The 24,509-nt window shown below is 48.9% G+C and overlaps 1 protein-coding gene across 13 annotated transcripts in view; it reads left to right on the plus strand.

Annotated features, from left to right (window-relative positions):
- The window catches only part of BOC (BOC cell adhesion associated, oncogene regulated), an 86,026-nt gene that overhangs the window by 57,993 nt on the left and 3,524 nt on the right, over positions 1 to 24,509 (plus strand). For 11 of the 13 annotated variants that reach the window (XM_082394657.1, XM_082394655.1, XM_082394647.1 and 8 more), the window contains 12 exons: positions 4,086 to 4,232; positions 6,071 to 6,214; positions 6,547 to 6,840; positions 7,198 to 7,470; positions 8,551 to 8,858; positions 12,262 to 12,424; positions 12,832 to 12,942; positions 13,305 to 13,511; positions 14,783 to 14,964; positions 21,390 to 21,495; positions 21,761 to 21,883; positions 24,051 to 24,272. In XM_082394657.1, the coding sequence (XP_082250783.1) occupies positions 4,086 to 4,232; positions 6,071 to 6,214; positions 6,547 to 6,840; positions 7,198 to 7,470; positions 8,551 to 8,858; positions 12,262 to 12,424; positions 12,832 to 12,942; positions 13,305 to 13,511; positions 14,783 to 14,964; positions 21,390 to 21,495; positions 21,761 to 21,883; positions 24,051 to 24,272 (2,280 nt within the window). The remainder of the gene's footprint in view (positions 1 to 4,085; positions 4,233 to 6,070; positions 6,215 to 6,546; positions 6,841 to 7,197; positions 7,471 to 8,550; positions 8,859 to 12,261; positions 12,425 to 12,831; positions 12,943 to 13,304; positions 13,512 to 14,782; positions 14,965 to 21,389; positions 21,496 to 21,760; positions 21,884 to 24,050; positions 24,273 to 24,509) is intronic. The other 2 variants (XM_082394649.1, XM_082394650.1) reach the window with 2 other exon arrangements.

Raw genomic sequence — 24,509 nt, forward strand, 5'->3', positions numbered from 1 at the left:
CAGAAACTCTTGGTGGAGTAGTTTTTAGATTTATTAGAGCGTGCGTGAGAGTGCTTCTCAGTGACTGAGGAATTTTTCCAGGTGCCCCTGAGCTCACGATCGCTCACAGCTCACTTCGTGGGGAGGCTCCTGACTTGGCAGGTAGGGCACACCCTGTGCTGAGGAGGGTTAAGACCTTTGCATTGCTGAAGTGCCTTGCTTGGGAAAGCAGATAGCAACATCCAGCTAGAACACACCGAGCACAGGCAGTCCACCCTTCCCACAGTCCATACCTTCCTCCTCTCTGGGAGAAAACACATCCGCTCTCTTGGCTGAGAGGCTCAGCCAGGACTGGGCTACAGATTTTGTGGGGCTCAGTGCAAAGTGAAAGTCTTCCAAGCGCAGGGCCCGGCACAGCTGCACAGTGTGCATGCCCACGAATCTGGCCTTGGGCACAACCTTCCAAACTAGTCACTCAACAAGGACTAAATGAGCATGGTGCATCCTGAAGACAGTGCAGTGGGGCTTGGGGCGGGGGCATGGAGTGCAAAATTAATAGGTTGCCCGCGAGGAGTTTGCAATTTAGTTTGGGTTGGATATCACCAACACAAAATTAAATAATGATGAGATAATTCTTTAAAAGCCCAGAAGGCCCTGCACCCACCCAAAGGAAGGAATCCATGAGAGAGCTCACCTTGACCCCCAGGAACCACTGGTTCAGCCTGGAAAGCAAAATGGGGCCATAGAGATGAATCAGGCATTCTGTCATTGTTTTTGCCACACTACTCGGTCAACAGCATGTATTTCTTCTAGAGTACTTTTCATTTCAGTTATTCTTCAACTGATTGGTTGTTCTTTATATTTTCTAATTCTTAGTTAAAAACGTCTTGCAACTTCTTGCTCTATGCATCCATTCTTTTCCCAAGTTCTTGGATCGTCTTTATGATCATTACTCAGAACTCTTTCTCTGGTAGATTGCCTATCTCCACGTCACTCAGTTGTTCTTCTGGGGTTTTATCTTGTTCCTTTATCTGGAACATATTCCTCTGTCGTGTCATTTTGTCTATACTTCTATTTGTATTTTTATGTATGTGGAAGGTTAGTTATGTTTCTCAGCCTTGGAGAAGTGACCCTCAGTAGGGGATGTCTTATGTATCCCAGCAGTACCCTCCCCTCTTGTCACCTGGTGGCCAGGGACCAGCTGGTCCCAGGGTAGGTCCAGACCTGTGTTTTTGGACTCAGTTCCGCAGGCTATGTGACTGTTTTTCTTGCTTCTGGTGTCTGCCCCCCCCCCCCGGTGGGTGAGGCTGGTCTAGAGGCTTGTGCAGGCTTCCTGGTGGGAGGTGCCAGTGCCTGCCCACTGGTGCGTGGAATTGGGTCTTGGCCATCTGGTGGGCAGGGCTGTGTCAAGGAGCGTGTTTAGAGGTGGCTGTGTGCTCAGGAAGTCTTTAAGCAGCCTGTCTGTTGATGGGTGGGACTGTGTTCCTGCCCCGTTGGTTGTTTGGCTGAGGCGTGCCAGCCCTGGAGCCTGCAGGCTGTTGGGTGGGGTCAGGTCTTGGTGCTAATGACCCAAGCAAGATGTCAGCCTTCAGATGAGTAATCCCGATACGTTCGCCGCCAGCTTTTATGTCCCAAGAAAGAGCCACAGCCACCCCCAGGAGACCCTCCAAGACCAGCAGGTAGGTCTGGCCAAGGCTCCTATGAAGTCACTGCTTTTGCCCTGGGTCCCAGTGCACACAAGACCTTGTGTGTGTCCTCTAAGAGTGGATCTCTGTTTCTCCCAGTCCTGTGGAGCTCCTGCGATCAAGCCCCACTGACCTTCAAAGCCAAATGTTCTGGGGTCTCCTCCTCTCGATGCCAGACCCCCAAGCTGGGGAGCCTGACATGGGGCTCAGAACTCTCTCTTGTTCCCGTGGGAGAACTTCTGTGATATAATTATTCTCCAGTTTGTGGGTTGCCCACCTGGGGATATGGGATTTGATTATATCTCAAGTGGGCCCCTACTACCATCTTGTTGTGGTTCCTTCTTTGTCTCTGGATGTAGAATATGTTTTTTTGGTAGGTTCCAGTCTTTTCTACTGATGGCTGTTCAGCAGTTAGTTGTGATTTTGGTGTGCTCATGGGAGGAGGTGAGCTCAAGGTCTACTCTGCCACCTTGTCCCGACCAACGGCATGTATTTCTTATTCCACATTTATTACACCTATTTTACCTCTTTCCTGTGACCCTGGAAGTAATCACTCAAGAAACATTCTATTTTCAAAATATCCAAACTTAGATAAAGGTTGGCCACACTTGGATAAAAGGTTCATAGAAAATTTGTTGTGCTAAGCCCTTGAGCTCATACTATAGACCCAACTCAACTATGAAACTTGATGTCACAGGCAACATGCATGGGCATCTTGTACCTGACTTGAGGGGCCCAGCTCCAAGAGAGTCACTCATTGGTCATTCAGCATTCACTGAGCATCTACTTGCGCCAGGCACTGGTTAGGTTCAGCGGACACATAGGTGAAGAAGGCTGGGTTCCTGCCCCTAAAAAGTTCACAATTGAATATTGGAATCAAGGGGACAGTGATCCTTTCATAGAAATAAAAGGGCTTTCCTGCCCTGCTCTGGCTTGGCTTGACTAAGAACTTCTTGAAAGTTCCATTAAATGGGAAACCTTTTGACCTCACTGAGTGCCTTGATCACTGAGCTCTCCTCTGGTGACAGTAGTTTGTTTTTGGTAATTAGCTCATGTCCTCTGTGAGAAACCTGATTCCCACCGCTCCTTTTGCCTTGTCTGGGAACCAACCACTCAGGCAGGTGGAGTCTTGCCATGAACTGCAGTTACGCTGCGATGGTATCAGTTCTCAGGAGCCGATCAGAATGTGGTGTGGTCAGCACTCAGAGATGGTGCCTCCAGGGCTTTCTAAGTACCTTTATGGAGAGAGTGTCTGGGTAAATATTTTCATCTCTCTTATCTTATTCTCTATTAGTTTTATTTCCTCTCTTAAATTAAATTCAGCCACAATCCTGAAAACCAAATTTGGAATGTGGTTTCGTTGCACAAATGGCCCATTTTGTTCAGCAACAGCAGTGACTTGGCTCAAAGAGAGTTTTGTTGTTTGGACCGTTGGATTGTTTAGGAAACATCCTGCTTTTGTTCCAGATGGATCTCCATCCTCCCCAGTTTAAATCCCAGTCTTCCTGCCACTGAGCTAAGTCAGGAGAGACTGCAGCCTGGTGTCAGGACCCTCGGCTTGCCCGCATTCCACTGCCATTAAGCCACACTGGGGACATCCCTCTTTGCCTTAGAAAATCCTTCAGGCATCCACAGATCCCCATCCTTAGCCCTGAGAAAGAATTAGCCGTGACATGACATGTAGTCGGCTCTCTGAACCTGCAGGTGGAAAATCCGAGGATACGGCAAGCCGACTGTAATCGTTTTCCAGCACAATTTTATATAAGGGACTGGAGCATCCGCCGATTTTAGTATCCACTGGGGCACCTGGAACCAATCCCCGAGGATACTGGGGAGGACCGCATAGCTCCTGGGTAGCAGGAATCAGCCTGCTGGTTGTAACCACGGTTAGCAATTGAGCAGAATCTCGGGCCTTTCACTTTTCACTGTGGATGTCTGAGGAGAAGGCGATTCTTGATTGAACTGGAAAACAGACATAAGCATTCTCTATCGTTGTTCCTTTCAGTCTCCATGAGCTGTGCCGGGACATCTGTGCCTTGACTTTGACCCATTTCCAGCCAGGCTCAGTGGGGCCGATGGGCCGCCAACTTGCCCCCCATGTCAGTGTAACAAAAGAGGCTGGTCTGCGTCACAGGCACCACTTCATGCGATTCTCTACACCCCGCCCCCTCAGCTTATACACACCCAGCTGAGCCCCCCATGCAGTGACGCGGGCCACACATTCCCTCCTGTAGACTCCTCTAGACACCAAAAGGTTGCAGGAAGGACTCGGAGCACCCCCAGAGCACCCCCAGTGTGTGAGCTTCCTGCAGCTGTTGATTGTGACTAAAGACACTGAGGCACAAGCCCACCCTGAAATGTTGCACTGTCTGCCTCTCTCCTCCATCGAGGCCCAACCGGCCCCTCCCCTTCTCTCCACAGATCTCCAGGACTTCAAGTTAGACGTGCAGCACGTGATTGAAGTGGATGAGGGGAACACGGCGGTCATCGCCTGTCACCTTCCTGAGAGCCACCCAAAAGCCCAGGTCCGATACAGCGTCAAACACGAGTGGCTGGAGGCCTCCAGAGGTGAGTGAACAAGCAGGAGCCCAGCGGCCGGGGCCAGGAGGGAAGCTGGCCGCCTCTGCAGCGCTTCCCAAACCCCCGTCACCACACCGGCAGCCCCCTCCCCACGCTCATCAGCTGTCTTCTGCCCTGATATTTAGCCCTGTGGGATCCTGAAGGGATTGGCCTCCGTTGTGGAGGTCCCCTGAACCTGTCGCGAGGAATCCCTTCATCCTTTGAGGCCCTGACAGGTGTTGCTGAGCTGCTGCCGTTGGATGAGGGCTCAGACTCTCCCTGTGCAAGCTCCCCGCCACCAGGCACTGCACAGGAGGGCTGCCTGATGTACCAGACATTCCTGGAGCGGTGGGGTTCCCTGGGGGGAGACGGGGCTCTTCCCCGCACAGCAGAGCAGTCTTTAGTGGAGCTTGAAATATTCCCTCTCCCCTTCTTCCTGGTGACGCAACCGTCTAAACAGTCACAGCTTCCTGCTAAGTGGACGTGACAGCTGGTCCAGCGGCGACCGAGCTTTCGTCCACAGAGTGCCAGCGGGGAGAGAAGCTCTCTCTCAAGGCCAAGTCGTCAGCTTCTTTCCACAACTGACCTGCACTCAGGGCCAAGTAGATCCTATGGCTGGACCCGACACTTCCAAATGTGTACCTTTTTAAATGTCCTAGAGATTTTAAAATATCTTTGTTAACTTTCTGGTTATGAAAGGGGAGTATATGTTTACTATAGAAAATACAAAAAACTTTTTTTTTAAGGGTAAAAAGCCTAATCCTGCCACTCAGAAATAACCGGAGACTGAGAAGAGTATGAATGTCTACTGTCCCTAGCAGAAGCCTGGCAGTAGCCCCTAGAGAAGGCCTGCCCATCCCACAAGAGTCAAGGGCTTTTTCCTTTCCATCTGGCATTTGCCTAAGCAGCTCACACCTGGGGTGGCCCAGTGACAGGCAGGCACCAGACTCAATGAGCCTGGACTGCAGGGACATCCAGATTGCCAAGGGCAGGCCACCAGGAAGCTCAAAGCTGATGGCCAGTGCTTTGCCTGCCAGGAAGCTAAACACCAGCCCCGTCACCAGGTGTACTGTGAGTCGCTGTGAATCTGTCGCCTGTGGGAAGAAGCTGAACTCAGCCCTGGGACCCCACCCCCATGGCACCCCTGGTCCAGAAGCAGACAGAGCCTAGCAGGCCAGTGATGCAGGGGGAAGGGCTTCAGTGGTATTCATGGAGAGGGTGGGGCTTGGGGGTTAGAATATCCCTCCCTGGCTGCAGAAATTCAACAGTGAGATGGCTCAGAGCTGTGACCATGGCAGAGACTGATGGGAAATTCTAAAGTCAATTCCCTCCTTCCTGGCGGCTTGCAGGGATGATCAGCTCATCTCCCATGTATGCAGCACGGGCCTCTCAGTCCTTACAGATGGCTCCGAGGCAGCGCACATCATGCAGTTTTACAAATGAGGAAACAGGATCTGAGAGGTTCATTAACTTGCCCAAGATCACACAGTTAGTATGTGGCAGATCCAGAGCTTGAGTCCAGGTCTGGCAGATCCCAAATCCTGCCTCCTTTCCATGGCACCCAAGCTCCCTTAAAAGTTACAAAATGCTCTTCCACAGACCTGTGTATGAACTTGGGATGGTGGTGGGCTGTCAGCCAGCCAGTCTGTTAGCTGGTTGGTTAGTGTCACTCCCGACACTTCTGCCCCACGAGGTGTGAGGTTTTATGGGGAGAATAGCATTTTCAGTTTGGGCTTCTTGGAATTCAGGTATACAACTTCTGACTTGTGCCCTACCTGCCCCTAACCTTTGCGGGAGCTGCTGAGTGCAGTATTCTGGGCCCCAATTCATCCCTGTCCTCTCTTCAGATAACTACCTGATCATGCCATCGGGGAACCTCCAGATTGTGAACGCCAGCCAGGAGGACGAGGGGATGTACAAATGCGCTGCCTACAACCCAGTGACGCAGGAAGTGAAAACCTCGGGCTCCAGTGACAGGCTGCGCGTGCGCCGTAAGGGGAGGGTCTCATTGATGGAGGGGGGCTGGGGCCGGAGGAGCATCCGGCATGAGTTGTGTTGATGCTATGCTCCACTGCTGTCTCATTTCTTCCTCATGGCAGCTCTCTGCAGGAGGACCTTGATTCCCCTAAGGAAACCAGAGCCCAAGGGAATTAGTATCTTGCCCCACATGACATAGGTCCTAAGCCCCTGAAGAGCTGTTTACTTCCAAATCCGCAGTCTCCAGGCTGCCCCCTGGGGCTGGGCCACCTGAGGCAGGGCGGAGGGGAGCCTCTGCACCCAGTCCTGGTCCTACACGCTGTCCTTCCTGTCCTTGCCCCTCCAGGCTCCACTGCCGAGGCTGCCCGCATCATCTACCCACCAGAGGCCCAGACCATCATTGTCACCAAAGGCCAGAGTCTCATCCTGGAGTGTGTGGCCAGTGGGATCCCACCCCCGAGGGTCACCTGGGCCAAGGACGGGTCCAGTGTCGCCAGCTACAACAAGACACGTTTCCTGCTGAGCAACCTTCTCATCGACACCACCAGTGAGGAGGACTCCGGGACCTACCGCTGCATGGCTGACAACGGGGTTGGGGATCCCGGGGCCGCGGTCATCCTCTACAACGTCCAGGTGTTCGGTGAGTGTCTTCTGTACGCCTCCTTCTCCTCGGCCTTCTCTTATCTGCACGGCCTCTCTAGAAGCTCATAAGCTGAGGCTCAGACAGGGTCACGTGCCTTGTAAAGGTCACGTGCCAAGCGAGTGATGGAGGAGAACTGAGAGAGTAGGAGGCCTTGGATCCCAGGGGCCAGGGTGTAGGGGCCCGGTAGCCCTTCCCTGTCAAGACTCTGATGGAGGAGACATGGGACCTTTTCTCTCCTCTACCAACATCATGGGGAAGGAGGGAGCCTTGCCCAACAGCAGTCCCCTCCCCAGCCTGTCTGGGCCTGGACGGAAGGGCTCAGCCTCTCTTACCTCTGCTCTGGTTTCCTGGCAGAACCCCCCGAGGTCACCATGGAGCTGTCCCAGCTGGTCATCCCTTGGGGCCAGAGCGCCAAGCTCACCTGTGAGGTGCGAGGGAACCCCCCGCCCTCCGTGCTGTGGCTAAGGAACGCCGTGCCCCTCACCTCCAGCCAGCGCCTCCGACTGTCCCGTAGGGCCCTGCGGGTGGTCAGTGTAGGGCCCGAGGATGAAGGCGTCTACCAGTGCATGGCCGAGAATGAAGTCGGGAGCGCCCACGCTGTGGTCCAGCTGAGGACCGCCAGGCCGGGTGAGTGCAGCCCAAGGGTCTGAGATTCCAGCTGAACATTTATAGAACCCTTTTCTCAAATGGAATCCAGCTTAAAACCCCAGTATATAAAATAAATAAAAGTGGCTTTTAGTTGTAAGTTTAAACTTACATTGACTTCCTAATAAGTCAGAAGTGCAGATTTTCAGTAGTGCAGATGACCCATTTAAACACTGTATTTAAAAAAAAAAAAAACCTTTTAAATTAGTTTGCAGAACCTGTGGCTTCCTAGAGTTCCGTGGAACCCAGTTGGACAGCCACTGGTCTAGCACAAAGAAAAGCACCTCTGTCTTTCTTAGTTTGATTCATTTCAGTTGACATCTGCATGGATTGAGCAGTTGCTCTTTGCTCAGCACTGGGCCAGGCAATGAGGGGGGATGCAGAGACCCTACCCTCAGGAACTTTCCTAGGGAGGAAATAAAACTTACCAAAGAATCAACTGGAGAAAAATACAGCAAGGAGTAATGCTGATTCATCTTTATCAGGAGCCAACCTCCTGCGCAGGAGGTCAGGGAGCAGAAACTAGTGTTGGCGGAGTCTGTGGACGCTTCCTGAAGGAGGAGCGGCCCCTCCCGCCTCTGAGAGTCTCAGACGTATTTACATTCACAGTTCGCATCTCCAGGTCCCCACAGTGGAGCAGGGAGAGGCCCACACTGTCCCATGGTGTGGATCCCACAGTGAAGGGGACACGTCCCCACACCCGCACAGATGTGAGAAAGAGGACGCAGGTTCCTGCACCTCAGGAGCAAATTGAGATGGTTCACTCAGACGCACCTGGTGCAGACACAGGAAAACAAGCCGGCGGCGAGAAGCCCGGGCAGGGGGCATCCGGCTGCCTTTCCCTCCTGGCCAGGCTGGGGCGCAGCCCTTTATCCTCACGGAGCCCGGCTGTGTGTCCAGTGGGCTGATGGTCCCCTCACGTCCTGAGCCAGGGGCTCTTCCTGCCCTGGCAGCCCTTCCCTCTGACTTCTCCCTGTTTTCTCCGTGGAGACAGCGGCTCAGCAGGTGGCCAGGGGACTAACTGGCTCTTCCTTACCTTCTCCTTCCTGCTCTGTCCTCCAGGCACCACCCTGAGGCCATGGCAGGATGCTAAGCCGGACACTGCCACACCTCCTGTGCCGCCCCCCGGACCCGGAAGCCCTGACCAGATGCCGAAGGGCCAGCCAGGGCCCCTGAGGCCGCCGGCGTCGGCACAGCCAGCCCCCTTGCCGTGCCTGGGAGAGCAGGGGCAGGCGGCTCCCGCCGAGGCGCCCGTCATCCTCAGCTCGCCCCGCACCTCCAAGACTGACTCGTACGAGCTGGTGTGGCGGCCTCGGCACGAGGGCAGCGGCTGGGCACCGATCCTCTACTATGTGGTGAAACACCGCAAGGTATGGTGTCTGGCATTACGCCTGCCTCTCGCTGAGGCTGGGCAGGGGCCTCCGCCCGCCGGCCATCTCCCCTTGAGCTCCTGAAGCCTGGATGAGTCGTCTCCACTGCTGATCGTGACCTTCTGATCCCTCCGGCGTGCTTTCTCCCCACCTCCCGGGAAGCTGGTTGTGAGATGGGCATCTGGGGCCCTGCGAGGCCGGGAAGAAGCCGCGGGTGCGCTTCCAGGTCTGGGCCTCGCGCACCGGCTTCTAGTACCGAGGAGAGTTCGCAGGCTTCCTAATGACCACCCCCGTCCTCCCCTCTGCCGTTGGTTGTTGATGTTTTGTTTTCTTTTTAATCTAAGTAAGCTCTGCTGGTGCATACCTGCAGGAGCCCAGGCGTGGCAAGCTAGCTCTAGAGCCAGGACAACAAATATCTGTGAGCAAGTGTTCTCTGAGGGCTGCAAAATACCGCCTCAGTTCTCAGGATTCCTCCTGGCTCAGGTTTGACAAGCAGGCCTTTGAGCTAAAAGCACATCGTGTTGTTCAGACCTCAGCTATTTCTCCTTGGCAGAAGGAAGTCTGTCCAGGTGGATGTGTTGGGAGCTGTCAGGGAGGGATCGGGGACAGAGCTGGGCCGGCCCACCCTCTTAGACACTCTGCCCTCCGAGGCAGGACGAGGCCCCCAGGCTGCCACCCCCGTTCAAGGCTGCACTGTCACCTGCTGTGACCCCTCAGGGGAGAAGGACATGAAATTCCCCTTAAGAAAATATCCTTGAAAACATTTCTGTTTATCCCAGGTGCATGCTGGTTTTTTTTCTAAGGCCATTAGACGGTAGAAAATTATTGTTCTTAATCTATTTTTAAAAATCTTATTTGATAAGTAATAATGTATCATAAACGCCAGGTTTTATTATGCATTTCTTTAGTTGTTGCTAACAAAAGTGCCATGTGCACTTGGTAGAAAATACGGAAAATATAGGAATGCGGAACAAAAAGCATTTATCAACTTGCCTCCCTCTCCAAAAAGAAATAAAACCAGCGAAACTCAGTGAAAGGTGCCGCCTAGGCAGAAGCTGTGCCCCTGCTCTGGACCCCAACAGCCCCGTCGTTCTGGTCTTCCTCTTAACACGCTCTCCGATGAGACCTCTGGTCAGGACAGGTCCACAGAGGCACCTAAGGCAAAGCTGCCTCCTAGGTGGGGGTCGAGAGGGGGCAGTTTCTAATTAACCCTCGGCCTGCTGGCCTCTTCATAGGCAGCCAGCAAAGGGGGTGGATGAGTTTTTAACAAAAAGCAGTGTTGTTCAGCCCAGGTTATGGGGCAGGGCTGGTCCTAATCCTCATTTCACCGTGTAACTGGACACCTCCATCGCAGAGTTGGAGACAAAGATCAGGGCAGGCCAAATGCTCGTGGTCCCCAGGAGACAAGAACCAGCATGAGAGCAAGAATAATATTTTTCAGGCCAATAGGTGGCCATGAAACGGCCTCACCAAGAGGCAGGCTGGCAAAGGCCACACGAGGTGATCCGGAAACGCCAGGCTGAGGCCGCATTCACCCTCTCAGTATGCGTGACAGTGACTAATTACCGTTCCATTTCTTATTTTCATTTCTGAGCCCAGTGGAAGTGAGGCCAGCGCTAGGAGGCAGAGGGAGAAAAGGGGCACAGGGGAAGTGAGAGGACAGTGCCCCGCTGGGTCTGGCTCCTGTTAGGCTCTGGCCCGTGGGGCACTTGGAGCTGTTAGGTGGACATTGCCAAGGCACAATTATGTCTTGAAAGCAGTTTCATTCTTGAGGGACTAACATGTCTTCAAGATCATCATACAGGAAAGGATTTTGAAAGCAAAAATCAGCATTTGGGTTGTGTTTTTTCAGCCCCTCCCCTCTTGCTGGAGACTGGAGTCATTCAACTCATTTTCACTTTTTCACATGCATGAAGCCAGCTTTCATTTCCTGGTGCATCTGCAGACCCTGGGCTACTGTGTTTGGGTTTCCAGCACCACTGGGGATTCTCAGTTTGTAAAAACTTCTCCCTTTGGAACAAGTCCTGGAAGCCTGACATGAATGAGCCCAGACCATCCCTGTCCCTTGAATAGTAGGTTTTGTTCTATTTTGGAATATTCTGCTTGGGGATAAGAGCTTTTCCTACCAGCTGTTTAATTCCTTCAGCAAACCACAGCTTCAGGCCCCGGCAGGCTCTCGGAGATGTGCAGTTAGCAGTGAAGTCTGTGTCCTGAAAGGTGGGTGGGTGAGATGAAGCAACCTTTCAGCAATGCCTGTCCGGAAGCCTGGAACTCTTTTTTTTTTTTTCTTTAAAGAGCCAGGAATTTGAAGCCATTAAAGATTAATCTCCAATAGTTACAGTTCATCCACGGTTTTTAAGTTCTAAGCAAGGCCTGAGGGCAGGAGCAGAAAAAGGAGGATTGAAATCCTCACTGAGCGGAGGAAGAGGGGAGGCGGCATGTACTTGTTGGGAACCTACTGTGTGCCAGCTTCAATGCTCGACACGTCACGTAAATCATCGGATTTAAACTTCAGAGTAACCTGAGAGGTTTTATTTGCTTCGTTTTACAAAAGAAAAGCTTATGGATCAGAAAGATTAGGGAACTTGCTCAGGGTTACACAGCTGGTAACCTGTGTGTGGTAAGAGACACAATCCAGATTTGAACCCAGGGTTTTCTGGCTCCCAGACTTCCTTTCTAGGGTAGGTTACGATTATGAGCTTGACCTCTGGAGTCAAGTCAGGGTTTCTGCGCTCACTGGCAATGTGGTCTTAGACAAATCACTCATCTCTCTAAGCCTTAGTCTCCACATTTGTGAGGTGGGAACAATATTAACACCCATCTCTTGGGCTGTTGTCGTGGAAGCGCGTTATGGTGCATACGACGTGCTTAGTCGCTGATTTGCCAGCACATAGTAAGCGCTCAAAAAACTGTGTCCATGTCTATGATGCTGCTGCTTTTAGCATTCTCATCATCATCTCATTAGAATATAAACTAAAGGTACTGTGTTTGTTTGGTTTAAACAGATCAAGGAGAAAGAAAGTTAAACAGAGAGGTTTTTACACTTGATCTTAGCCAAAAGGCCGAGAAGCCATAGGGAGGTTTTTAGAAAGAGAGAGAAGGTCTTTGGAGAAACTCTCAGCAATGTCAGCTGGGCCTTTTGACCCTCCCCATGGAGTTTTTTCTTTGATGAGATCATTAGATGAGGGATCAGGGGGCCTGACTTTATTGTCCCAGCGAGGATGGATGTCCCAGAGCCAGCGGGAACAGTCTGCCTTCTGTAGGGCCACCTCTCCCCCAACCTGGCCCATTCTCCCTCCCTTTCTTCTGTCCTCTTGGGCTCAGTTCTGCTTTCCTTGCAACCTACAGCCCACCTGTAGCTCCAGGCCAAGATGCCGGTCCTTATACCAGCCCCCTTCTCCAGCAGGTCACAAACTCCTCTGACGACTGGACCATCTCTGGCATTCCAGCCAGCCAGCACCGCCTGACCCTCACCAGACTCGACCCTGGGAGCTTGTATGAAGTGGAGATGGCAGCCTACACCTGTGCAGGCGAAGGCCAGACGGCCATGGTCACCTTCCGAACTGGTAAGGGTCCAGTGTTGCCCCCAGCTTGGGGTTTCCATGGGCCTGAGCAGTCCTACCAGGCCAGGTGGGAGTCCTGCTCACCTTGCCCCAGCTTTTCACCTTGAACTTTATCTTCCTTTCAGCTCCTGCCTCCCTCTGGTCTGCATGCGTAGGCTGAGGTCCCACCTCCCATCAGGACAGGCACCAGCTGGCCTCTGGCATCCCTTTGCCCCTTTCACACTCGGGGGCCACGTGCAGTCCCATGACCGTCAGGCAGAGCTGGAAATCAGACCACACTTCCAGTGTCCTCTATGATTTCCATGGTCTTGTCAGACCCCCTGGCAGAGCTTCAGGCGGAAAGGACTGCGTGGAAAGAGAGACCTAATGCACACTCCCTCTCGTTCTGATCTCAACCCATTTCTACCCAGGACGGCGGCCCAAACCTGAAATCATGGCCAGCAAGGAGCAGCAGATCCAGAGAGATGACCCCGGAGCCAGCCCCCAGAGCAGCAGCCAGCCGGACCACGGCCGCCTGTCCCGTAAGCCCCCGGCAGCCCCAAGGGCGGGGGTGACGAGCAGTCAGAACTGGAACCAGGCCCACCGCCTCAGGACGCTCGCTGCTGCAGGTTGAATGGGGTCCCGGAGTCCTTGTGACATTTTCCTGGCCTCTCCCCAGTTAACCACAGCGAGGAGATATGGATTGGAGCTTTTCAAGGGCTCCTCCCAGGAGAGAGTGACCCAGAGAGCCCTAGGAAGATCTGACGCGGCCACCAGGGGGTGAGGGCTGTGGGGTGAAGCCGGCCCCCATCAGGAACAGGCCAGGTCTAGTCACATTACAACCATCTTCTCATCATGTCCTTTCCTCCCGCTTCCTTCCTCCCTTGGGTATGGTCTCCTGCAGCCCCAGAAGCTCCAGACAGGCCCACTATCTCCATGGCCTCTGAGACCTCAGTGTATGTGACCTGGATTCCGCGTGGGAACGGCGGCTTCCCCATCCAGTCCTTCCGAGTGGAGTACAAGAAGCTGAAGAAAGTGGGGGACTGGATTCTGGCCACCAGCGCCATCCCTCCCTCCCGGCTCTCGGTGGAGATCACAGGCCTAGAGAAAGGTAGGGCCCTGGCCGCTGCCCTCCCTGGTCCCCCGGCTGCCCCTGGCCCCCTGGAGGAGAAGGGAAGCTTCGGAGGATCTTCTCTCTGCTCATCCTCCACCCACCACCAGGCCTCTGTGGCCGCTCTTGGTCGTGTTACCTCAGTCCCACAAGCCCTTCCTTCTCCCTCCCTCTCTCCATAATTGGTCCCAAGCCGTCTCCTGTGTGGTTCCTCCTTTTTTTTTTTTTTTTTAAACTTTTTATTTTATATTGGAGTAGAGTTAACAATGATTTGTTAGTTTCAGGTGTACAGCACAGTTATACATATATCCTTTTTCAAATTCTTTTCCCGTTTAGGTTGTTACATAATATTTTTTTAAAAACTTTTTATTTTATATTGGAGTATAGCCGATTAACAATGTGTAGTGATAGTTTCAGGTGCACAGCAAAGTGACTCAACCATACATATACCTGTATCCATTCTCCCCCAGACTCCCCTCCCATCCAGGCTGTCACATAACATTGAGCAGAGTTCCCTGCGCTATACAGTAGGTCCTTGTTGGTTATCCATTTTAAATACAGCAGTGTGTACATGTCAATCCCAAACTCCCTAACTATCCCTCCCCCGCCCCACCCCCCTTCCCCCCTTGTCTTGTCAGTCTGTTTCTGTTTTGTAAGTAAGTTCATTTTTATCATTTTTTTTTTTTTTTAGATTCCACATATAAGGGATACCATATGATATTTGTCTTTCTCTGACTTAACTTCACTCAGTATGACAATCTCTAAGTCCATCCATGTTGGGGCAAATGGCATTATTTCATTCTTTTTTATGGCTGAGTAATATTCCATTGTGTATAAGTACCACATCTTCTTTATCCATTCCTCTGTCAATGGACATTTAGATTGCTTCCACGTCTTGGCTATTGTAAACAGTGCTGCAGTGAACATTGGGGTGCATGTATCCTTTCGGACCATGGTTTTCTCCAGATATATGCCCAGGAGTGGGATTGCAGGATCATATGGTAGCTCTATTTTTAGTTTTTTAACGAACCTCCATACTGTTCTCCATAGCAGTTATACCAATTTATATTCCCACCAACAGTGCAAGAGGGTTCCCTTTACTCTGTGTGGCTCCTTTCTAATGAGGGTAGGAGTGCTTGAGTCCTTTAGGGCTTGCTTTTGGGGAAGGGCTGCCCAAAAGATCCCTCCAGGTCCTGAGCCTGGATGGGCTGAAGGGGAGGCAGATGGATGGTGTCTCCCAGCCCCCAGGTTCAGTGAGTGTCTCTCCCCAGGCACCTCCTACAAGTTCCGAGTCCGGGCTCTGAACATGCTGGGGGAGAGCGAGCCCAGCGCCCCCTCCCGGCCCTACGCTGTGTCAGGCTACAGCGGCCGCGTGTACGAGAGGCCCGTGGCAGGCCCTTACATCACCTTCACCGATGCCGTCAATGAGACCACCATCATGCTCAAGTGGATGGTAAGTGGCCTGGCGCAGCCAGCAGCAGAAGACGGTGCTGAGCTCCACGTTGGGCGGGAGCTGGACGCTGCAGCCCGGGCAGGAAGGAATCACCTTTCTCCCTTGGCTCATCCTAGGCTGCCACCCCTTTAAGTGTTCCTCCACCTTCGTACCTGGGAATTGGGCCAGAGGAACTCAACCTCACAATACCCGGGAAGCTTCAGAGGGGACTTAAGTCTTTGAAGAAATGACCATTTGTTTCTTGTCTCCAAAAGTTGGGGACTCCTAGGCTAAATAAAATAATGAGTGATCGCTACAGCACTGTCCAGAGAGCCTTGGGGAGATCATCAGAAATGTTTGTCAGGGTCTCCAGTGAATTTTTTATTAATTTTTATTGGAGTATGGTTGCTTTACAATGTTGTGTTAGCCTCCACTGCACAACAAACAAAATGAATCAGCCATACACACAAAGATATCCCCTCCTTTTTGGACTTCCCTCCCATTTAGGTTACCATAGTGCATTAGGTAGAGTTCCCTGTGCTATACAGTATGTTCCCATCAGTTGTCTTGTTTTATACATAGTTTCAATAATGTATATATGTCAATCCCAGTCTCCCAATTCCTGCCTCCCACCCCTTTCCCCCTTGGTATCCATACATTTGTTCTCTACGTCTATGTCTCTATTTCTATTTTGAAAATAAGATCATCTATACCATTTTTCTAGATTCCACATATATGCGTTATTATATGATATTTGCTTTTCTCTTTCTGACTTAACTTCACTCTGTATGACACTCTCTAGGTCCATCCCCATCTCTACAAATGACCCAATTTCGTTCCTTTTTATGGCTGAGTAATAGTCCATTGTATATATGTACCACATCTTCTTTATCCATTCGTCTGTCGATGGGCACTTAGGTTGCTTCCATGACCTGGCTATTGTAAATAGTGCTGCAATGAACATTGGGGTGCATGTGTCTTTTTCAGTTATGGTTTTCTCTGGGTATATGCCCAGCAGTGGGATTGTTGGGTCATATGGTAGTTCTATTTTTGGTTTCTTAAGGGACCTCCATACTGTTTTCCATAGTGGCCGTATTAATTTACATTCCCACCAACAGTGTACGAGAGTTCTCTTTTCTCCACACCCTCTCCAGCATTTATTGTTTGTAGATTTTTTGATAATGGCCATTCTGACCAGTGTAAGGTGATACCTCATTGTAGTTTTGATTTGCATTTCTCTAATAATTAGTGATGTTGAGCATCTTTTCCTGTGTTTGTTGGCCATCTGTATGTCTCCTTTGGAGAAATGTCTATTTAGGTCTTCTGCCCATTTTTTGATTGGGTTGTTTGTTTTTTTGATATTGAGCTGTATGAGCTGCTTGTATATTTTGGAGGTTAATCCTTTGTCAGTTGCTTCGTTTGCAAATATTTTCTCCCATTCTGAGGGTTGTCTTTTCGTCTTGTTTATGGTTTCCTTTGCTGTGCAAAAGCTTTTACGTTTCATTAGGTCCCATTTGTTTATTTTTGTTTTTATTTCCATTACTCTAGGAGGTGGGTCAAAAAGGATCTTGCTGTGATGTATGTCATAAAGTGTTCTGCCTATGTTTTCCTCTAAGAGTTTTATAGTGTCTGGTCTTACATTTAGGTTTTTAATCCATTCTGAGTTTATTTTTGTGTATGGTGTTAGGGAGTGTTCTAATTTCATTCTCTTACATGTAGCTGTCCAGTTTTCCCAGCACTGCTTACTGAAGAGGCTGTCTTTTCTCCATTGTATATTCTTACCTCCTTTGTCATAGATTAGGTGAGCATAGGTGCATGGGTTTATCTCTGGGCTTTCTGTCCTGTTCCATTGATCTATATTTCTGTTTTTGTGCCAGTATTATACTTTTTTTGATTACTGTAGCTTTGTAGTCTAGTCTGAAGTCAGGGAGCCTGATTCCTCCAGCTTCATTGTTCTCAAGATTGCTTTGGCTATTCGGGGTCTTTTGTATTTCCAAACAAATTGTAAAATTTTTTGTTCTAGTTCTGTGAAATTGCCACTGGTAATTTGATAGGGATTGCATTGAATCTGTAGATTGCTTTGGGTAGTATAGTCATTTTCACAATATTGATTCTTCCAATCCAAGAACATGGTATATCTCTCCATCTGTTTATGTCATCTTTGATTTCTTTCATCAGTGCTTTATAGTTCTCTGAGTACAGGTCTTTTGCCTCCTTAGGTAGGTTTATTCCTAGGTATTTTATTCTTTTTTTGCAGTCGTAAATGGGATTGTTTCCTTAATTTCTCTTTCTGCCTTTTCGTTGTTAGTGTATAGGAATGCAAGAGATTTGTGTGTATTAATTTTGTATCCTGCAACTTTACCAAATTCATTGATTAGCTCTAGTAGTTTTCTGGTGGCATCTTTAGGATTTTCTATGTATAGTATCATGTCATCTGCACACAGTGACAGTTTTACTTCTTCTTTTCCAATTTGGATTCCTTTTATTTCTTTTTCTTCTCTGATTGCCGTGGCTAGGACTTCCAAAACTACGTTGAATAATAGTAGCAAGAGTGGACATCCTTGTCTTGTTCCTGACCTTAGAGGAAATGCTTTCAACTTTTCACCATTGAGAATAATGTTTACTGTGGGTTTGTCATATATGGCCTTTATTATGTTGAGGTAGGTTCCCTCTATGCCCACTTTCTGGAGAGTTTTTTTATCATAAATCAGTACTCAATTTTGTCAAAAGCTTTTTCTGCATCTATTGAGATGATCATATGGTTTTTATTCTTTAATTTATTAATATGGTGTAGCACACTGATTGATTTGCGTTTTTGAAGAATCCTTGCATCCCTGGGATAAACCCCACTTGATCATGGTGTATGATCCTTTTAATGTGCTGTCGGATTCTGTTCACTAGTACTTCGTTGAGGATTTTTGCATCTGTGTTCATCAGTGATACTGCCTGTAGTTTTCTATTTTTGTGATATCTTTGTCTGGTTTTGGTATCAGGGTGATGGTAGTCTCATAGAATGAGTTTGGGAGTGTTCCATCCTCTGCAATTTTTTGGAAGAGTTTGAGAAGGATAGGTGTTAATTCTTCTCTGAATGTCTTACAGAATTCACCTGTGAAGTCATCTGGTCCTGAACTTCTGCTTGTTGGAAGATTTTTTTTTTTTTTTTTTTTTTATGTAAGGGCTTGGGTGCTCTTATAGCTACTTTATTTATTTATTTATTTATTTATTTTTGACTGTGTTGGGTCTTCGGTTCGTGCGAGGGCTTTCTCTAGTTGCGGCAAGCGGGGGCCACTCCTCATCGCGGTGCGGGGACCGCTCTTCATCGCGGTGCGCGGGCCTTTCACTATCGCGTCCCCTCCCGTTGCGGGGCACAGGCTCCAGACACGCAGGCTCAGTAGTTGTGGCTCACGGGCCCAGCTGCTCCGTGGCATGTGGGATCCTCCCAGACCAGGGCTTGAACCCGTGTCCCCTGCATTAGCAGGCAGATTCTCAACCACTGCGCCACCAGGGAAGCCCTGTTGGAAGATTTTTAATCACAGTTTCAATTTTATTACTCGTGATTGGTCTGTTCATATTTTCTATTTCTTCTTGGTTCAGTCTTGGAAGGTTGTACTTTTCTAAGAATTTGTCCATTTCATCCAGGTTGTCCATTTTATTGGCATATAGTTGCTTGTAGTACTCTCTTACAATCCTTTGTATTTCTATGGTGTCAGTTGTAACTTCTCCTTTTCATTTCTAATTTTACTGATTTGAGTCCTCTCCCTTTTTTTCTTGATGAGTCTGGCTAATGGTTTATCAATTTTGTTTATCTTCTCAAAGAACCAGCTTTTAGTTTTATTGATCTTTGCTATCGTTTCCTTCATTTCTTTTTATTTCTGCTCTGATCTTTATGATTTCTTTCCTTCTACTAACTTTGGGTTTTGTTTGTTCTTCTTTCTCTAGTTGCTTTAGGTGTAAGGTTAGGTTGTTTATTTGAGATGTTTCTTGTTTCTTGAGGTAAGATTGTATTGCTATAAACTTCCCTCGTAGAACTGCTTTTGCTGCATCCCATAGATTTTGGGTCATCGCCTTTTCATTGTCATTTGTTTCTAGGTATTTTTTGATTTCCTCTTTAATTTCTTCAGTGACCTCTTGGTTATTTAGTAGCATATTGTTTAGCCTCCACGTGTTTGTATTTTTTGCAGTTTTTTTCTCATAATTGATTTCTAATCTCAGAGCATTGTGGTTGCAAAAGATGCTGACTATGATTTCAGTTTTCTTAAATTTACCAAGGCTTGATTGGTGACCCAAGATGTGATCTATCCTGGAGAATGTTCCATGAGCACTTGAGAAGAAAGTGTATTCTGCCACTTTCGGGTGGAATGTCCTATAAATATCAATTAAGCCCATCTTGTCTAATGTGTCATTTAAAGCTTGTGTTTCTTTATTTATTTTCATTTTGTATGATCTGTCCATTGGTGTAAGTGGAGGGTTAAAGTCCCCCACTATTATTGTGTTACTGTTGATTTCTCCTTTTATGACTGTTAGCATTTGCCTTATGTATTGAGGTGTTTCTATGTTGGGAGTATAGATATTTACAGTTGTTATATCTTCTTCTTGGATTGATCCTTTGATCATTATGTAGTGTCCTTCCTTGTCTCTTGCAATAGTCTTTATTTTAAAGTCTATCTTGTCTGATATGAGTATTGCTACTCCAGCTTTTTTGATTCCCATTTGCATGGAATATCCTTTTCCATCCCCTCACTTTCAGTCTGTATGTGTCCCTAGGTCTGAAGTGGGTCTCTTGTAGACAGCATATATATGGGTCTTGTTTTTGTATCCATTCGGCCAGTCTGTGTCTCTTGGTTGGGGCATTTAATCCATTTACATTTAAGGTAATTATAGATATGTATGTTCCTATTACCATTTTCTTCATTGTTTTGGGTTTATTCTTGTAGGTCTTTTTTTTTCTTCTTGTGTTTCCCTCCCAGAGAAGTTCCTTTAGCATTTGCTGTAGAGCTGGTTTGGTGGTGCTGAATTCTCTTAGCTTTTGCTTGTCTGTAAAGCTTTTGATTTCTTTGTTGATTCTGAATGAGATCCTTGCTGGGTAGAGTAATCTTGGTTGTAGGTTTTTCCCTTTCATCACTTTAAGATATGTCTTGCCGTTCCCTTCTGGCCTGCAAAATTTCTGATGAAAAATCAGCTGATAACCTTATGGGGATTCCCTTGTAGGTTATTTGTTGCTTTTCCCTTGCTGCTTTTAATATTTTTTCTTTGTATTTAATTTTTGTTAGTTTGATTAATGTGTGTCTCGACGTGTTTCTCCTTGGGTTTATCCTGTATGGAACTCTCTGTGCTTCCTAGACTTGATTGACTATTTCTTTTCCCATGTTAGGGAAGTTTTCAACTATAATCTCTTCGAATATTTTCTTGGCCCTTTCCCTTCCTTGTCTTCTTCTGGGACCCCTATAATTCAAATGTTGGTGTGTTCGATGTTGTCCCAGAGGTCTCTTAGACTGTCCTCAATTCTTTTCATTCTTTTTTCTTTATTCTGTTCCTTGGCAGTTAACTCCACCATTCTATCTTCCAGCTCACTTATTCGTTTTTCTGCCTTGGTTATTCTGCTGTTGATTCCTTCATATGTATTTTTCATTTCAGTTATTGTGTTGTTCATCACTGATTGTTTGTTCTTTAGTTCTTGTAGGTCCTTGTTAAATGTTTCTTGTATTTTCTGCATTCTATTTCCTAGATCTTGGATCATCTTTATTATCATTGCTCTGAATTCTTTTTCAGACAGCTTGCCTATTTCCTCTTCATTTATTTGGTCTTCTGGGAGTTTACCTTGCTCCTTTGTCTGCAGAGTATTTCTCTGTCGTTTCATTTTGTCTAACCTGCTTTGTTTATGGTCTTCTTTCTGCAGGCTGCAGGTCGTAGTTCTTCTTGTTTCTGTTGACTGTGCCCTGGTGGGTGAGGTTCGTCCAGGGGCTTGTGCAGGCTTCCTGGTGGGAGCGCCTGGTGCCCGTGCTCTGTTGGGTGGAGTTGAGTCTTTTCCCTCTGATGGGCAGGGCTGCATCAGGTGGTATGTTTTGCAGTGTCTGTGAAATTAGTACAACTTTAGGCAGCCTGTCTACTGATGGATGGGCCTGTGTTCCTGTCTTGCTGGTTGTTTGGTGTGAGGTGTTTAGCACTGAAGCCTGCAGGCAGTTGTGTGGGGTCGGGTCTTGGTGTTGATATGGATATCTTCAGGAACACGCACGCCAATTAATATTCCCTGGGCCCAGGAATTCTCTGGTGTTCCAGCATCCTGGACTCTATGTCCCCACCCTGGAGGCCCAGGCCCAACCCCTGGTCGGGGTCTCCAGTGAGTTTTAAACTCTAGGCCAGGGTAAAATTTCCATCCACCAGTGGTTCTGCTCACACAATGATTTCTCTGCTCCATTGTCAACTTGTTTCTTCTTTCTTCCCTGTAGTATATTCCAGCAAGTAACAACAACACCCCAATCCATGGCTTTTATATCTATTACCGACCCACGGACAGTGACAATGATAGTGACTACAAGAAGGATATGGTGGAAGGTGAGAAACACGTGTGTGAGATAGTTTTCTCTGTTGGCAAGGGGCTCTAGGAGTTGGTGAAAGTAGAAAATGTGGGCTGGCCTGCCCCACATCGTTGGCTCTTTCTTGACACACTTGGGGTCATTGAGTTCATAAACCCACATGCTTCGTTCCATGGTGATGGAACAACAGGAACATGGGTGGGCACCTAGAACATTGCCTCCAGTGGGGGCCAAGCAAGCCACATGCATAATCATCACGCTGGCTCTCTCTCTGTCTTTCCCAGGGGATAGATACTGGCACTCCATCAGCCACCTGCAGCCAGAGACCTCCTATGACATTAAGATGCAGTGCTTCAACGAAGGAGGGGAGAGTGAGTTCAGCAACGTGATGATCTGTGAAACCAAAGGTGATCTCTTTGGGTTCTCTGATCTCCTCTTGCTCTCCTCCCAGCAGACTAGGGCAAAGTCACTGCTCTGTGTGCCATGCTGGGTATCTATTCTCCAGAATGACTCCTTATTTTCCAAGTATCCCCAAACTTTGTCATCTTAACCCTTCTCTTCCTTTGCCTGTGCTTCGTATTAAGTACGAGTGGGCTGCCATCATGACGGTTTCATGGAGCTTGGGAATTAACTCACACATGAACTCATGGGTTAGAACCCACTCTTAAGTTGGGAGCTTTCTATAAACACTTTATTCCTAGAGTAACATTTGGTACTCACATTGGTTAGTTTACTTAATTTAACTACAACCCCATGGGAAAAGAAAGAAACTGAGCATCAGGACATGCTATACCTTGACCAAGGTCACCTGGTCAAGGTGGAGCACACTTTGGGCCAAGTTTTTCTAACTACAAGCCCAGACTCTTTCCCTGAACTAAAACACGTTAAATATATTCATATAATAACTTAATTTTTGCACATTGGTCAAGTGGATAGATATCATTTCCATTTTGCAAATACTGAAAGGTGTATTGCAAAAAAATGTGATCAGGAGAAGATCCCAAAGGAACAGGGATGGAGCCAAGAAAACAATCCATTTTCCTGTCATGGCAACATTCTCTCTCCCGTGTGCTCTTCCTGCCCTCTTCTGTCACGTACAGTGGAGTGAAGGGGCAGATGCACACACAGCCAGCAGGCCTGTGTCAGGGGACACACAGAGTGCCCGGGGCAAAGAACAGAGACTTCACACAGCCTTCACATTGGTCTTCTGGAAGGACTGAACCTTCAGCAGGGTGGAGGGAGTGGCCTGGGGAATAGGACAAGCCTTCACGTAGCTCCACGTGGTGGGAGTATGTGGCACTAGAAGGATGAGAGAGGGAAGTGCTCAGGGAAGAGGCCAAGGGCATCAGGGACCCTGTGGGCTGTGAGGTGGAGAAGGGTCATTGTTGGATTTGTTTGTCAGGAAGGGTCACTGGTGACTATGCAGGAATGGGCTGAGGGGAGAGGACCGGGGCTTTGAAGGAAAGGTGAAGAGAAGGGGTGGGTTTGAGCCTCTTTTCTGAGGGAGCGTAGGGAGGACCAGGGACTGATAGTGTGTTGAGGCTGGTAGAGAGTGAAAGGAGTTCAGCCTAAACCTTGAGGTTCCGAGCTTGAAGAACCACACAGGTGGTGGTGCCATTTATTGAAATGGGGAAAGCCAGCAGGGAACTCGCTTCCACAAGAAAGGAACAACGTGAACCACTTGGAGGCGTACCTGAGTCTGATTCTTCTGAGACGTTGAAATGCAAGTGTCCCGTGAGGGAAGCAGGTCTCCTGCCCAGGGAGGACCCTGGGTAAGGGTATTTGGCGGTCACTGGGATGTAGGCTGAAATCATGGGAATAGAGGGAAGAAGAAGACAGTGTAGACTGAGAGGGACCAGGAGGACTTCTCAGTGTCTGAGGCAAAGACAGGAAGAAGAGGGCAAGAAGAGAGAAATGTAAGCAGCAGCAGTCAGAGAGGTTACGGGAAACCCAGAAGACTGTCGTGTCAGAAAGTCAAGAGGGAGGACGGCTGCGAAACGGAGTTAACAACGTCAGATACATCCTGATAACAGCAAAAGCCAGATGCCGAGGTTGCCACCTCGTAAACTTTTGGATTGGCATTTCTCTAGCACTGTCAGTCCTAGTGAGCCCTGAACCCCATCTCCCTGCTCTGCACCCCAGCTGAGACCTAGAACTTCACATCTCTCGATGCGCCCAGGAATAGCAAATTCACAGGGAAGTTCTTCCATTCCCAGTTCTTTTTGGTTTCATGTACTTTTTATATTTTCTTCCAAAAGTTCCCCAGCTATGCTTCTAGAAAACCCCTACACCACTTCTGCCCCCAAAGACCCAGTCTGCCCCTAGTGCTTGGTCCACAAATATCTCAGGGTGTTTTTTGAAGTATGAGGCTCAAGTCTCTTCAGCGACGCCCAATTTCACATTAGATGTCAGTTTCGTGCTGAGCTTGGACACCACACTCATCTACCAAAGGCCCTGTCTTATAAGTTTGACCCCATTTCTCACACCCATGGAATCAGGATATTGTTTTCCTATTTTTCATGAAAGAAATATCAAAGAAATAGAGGCTGAAGTGAGTTTTGTCCCAATTAACAGCCCGGAAGTCTTCTGGTCAGCCTGGTCGACTCCCACCCCCAACTCTGGCCCCACCTCAGCTACCACCCCATGAAACCATAGAGCGGCCGGTGGGCACAGGGGCCATGGTGGCCCGCTCCAGTGACCTGCCCTACCTGATTGTCGGGGTCGTCCTGGGCTCCATCGTCCTCATCATCGTTGCCTTCATCCCCTTCTGCTTGTGGAGGGCCTGGTCTAAGCAAAGTGAGTGGATGATCCTCTTCAACACCAAGGGGAAGGAACCTGGGGCGGGGGTGAGGGGAGGAGGGGTCTCCCAGTCCCTAAGGAGGCCTCTGCCCAGGGCAGGATCCCAGGCGCCCTGCTTCACACTCATGGGAGCTCAAGGTCCTGGTGCATCCCCCAGAGGGCTTGGAGAGAGTCGGAGAACGCTCACAGGTGGGGCCTTCCCTTCGGCTCATAGACCTTGGCAGATGGAGAGGA

Source organism: Balaenoptera borealis, assembly GCF_965194805.1.
Source record: "Balaenoptera borealis genome assembly, chromosome: 5".
NCBI classification, from domain to species: Eukaryota; Metazoa; Chordata; class Mammalia; order Artiodactyla; family Balaenopteridae; genus Balaenoptera; species Balaenoptera borealis.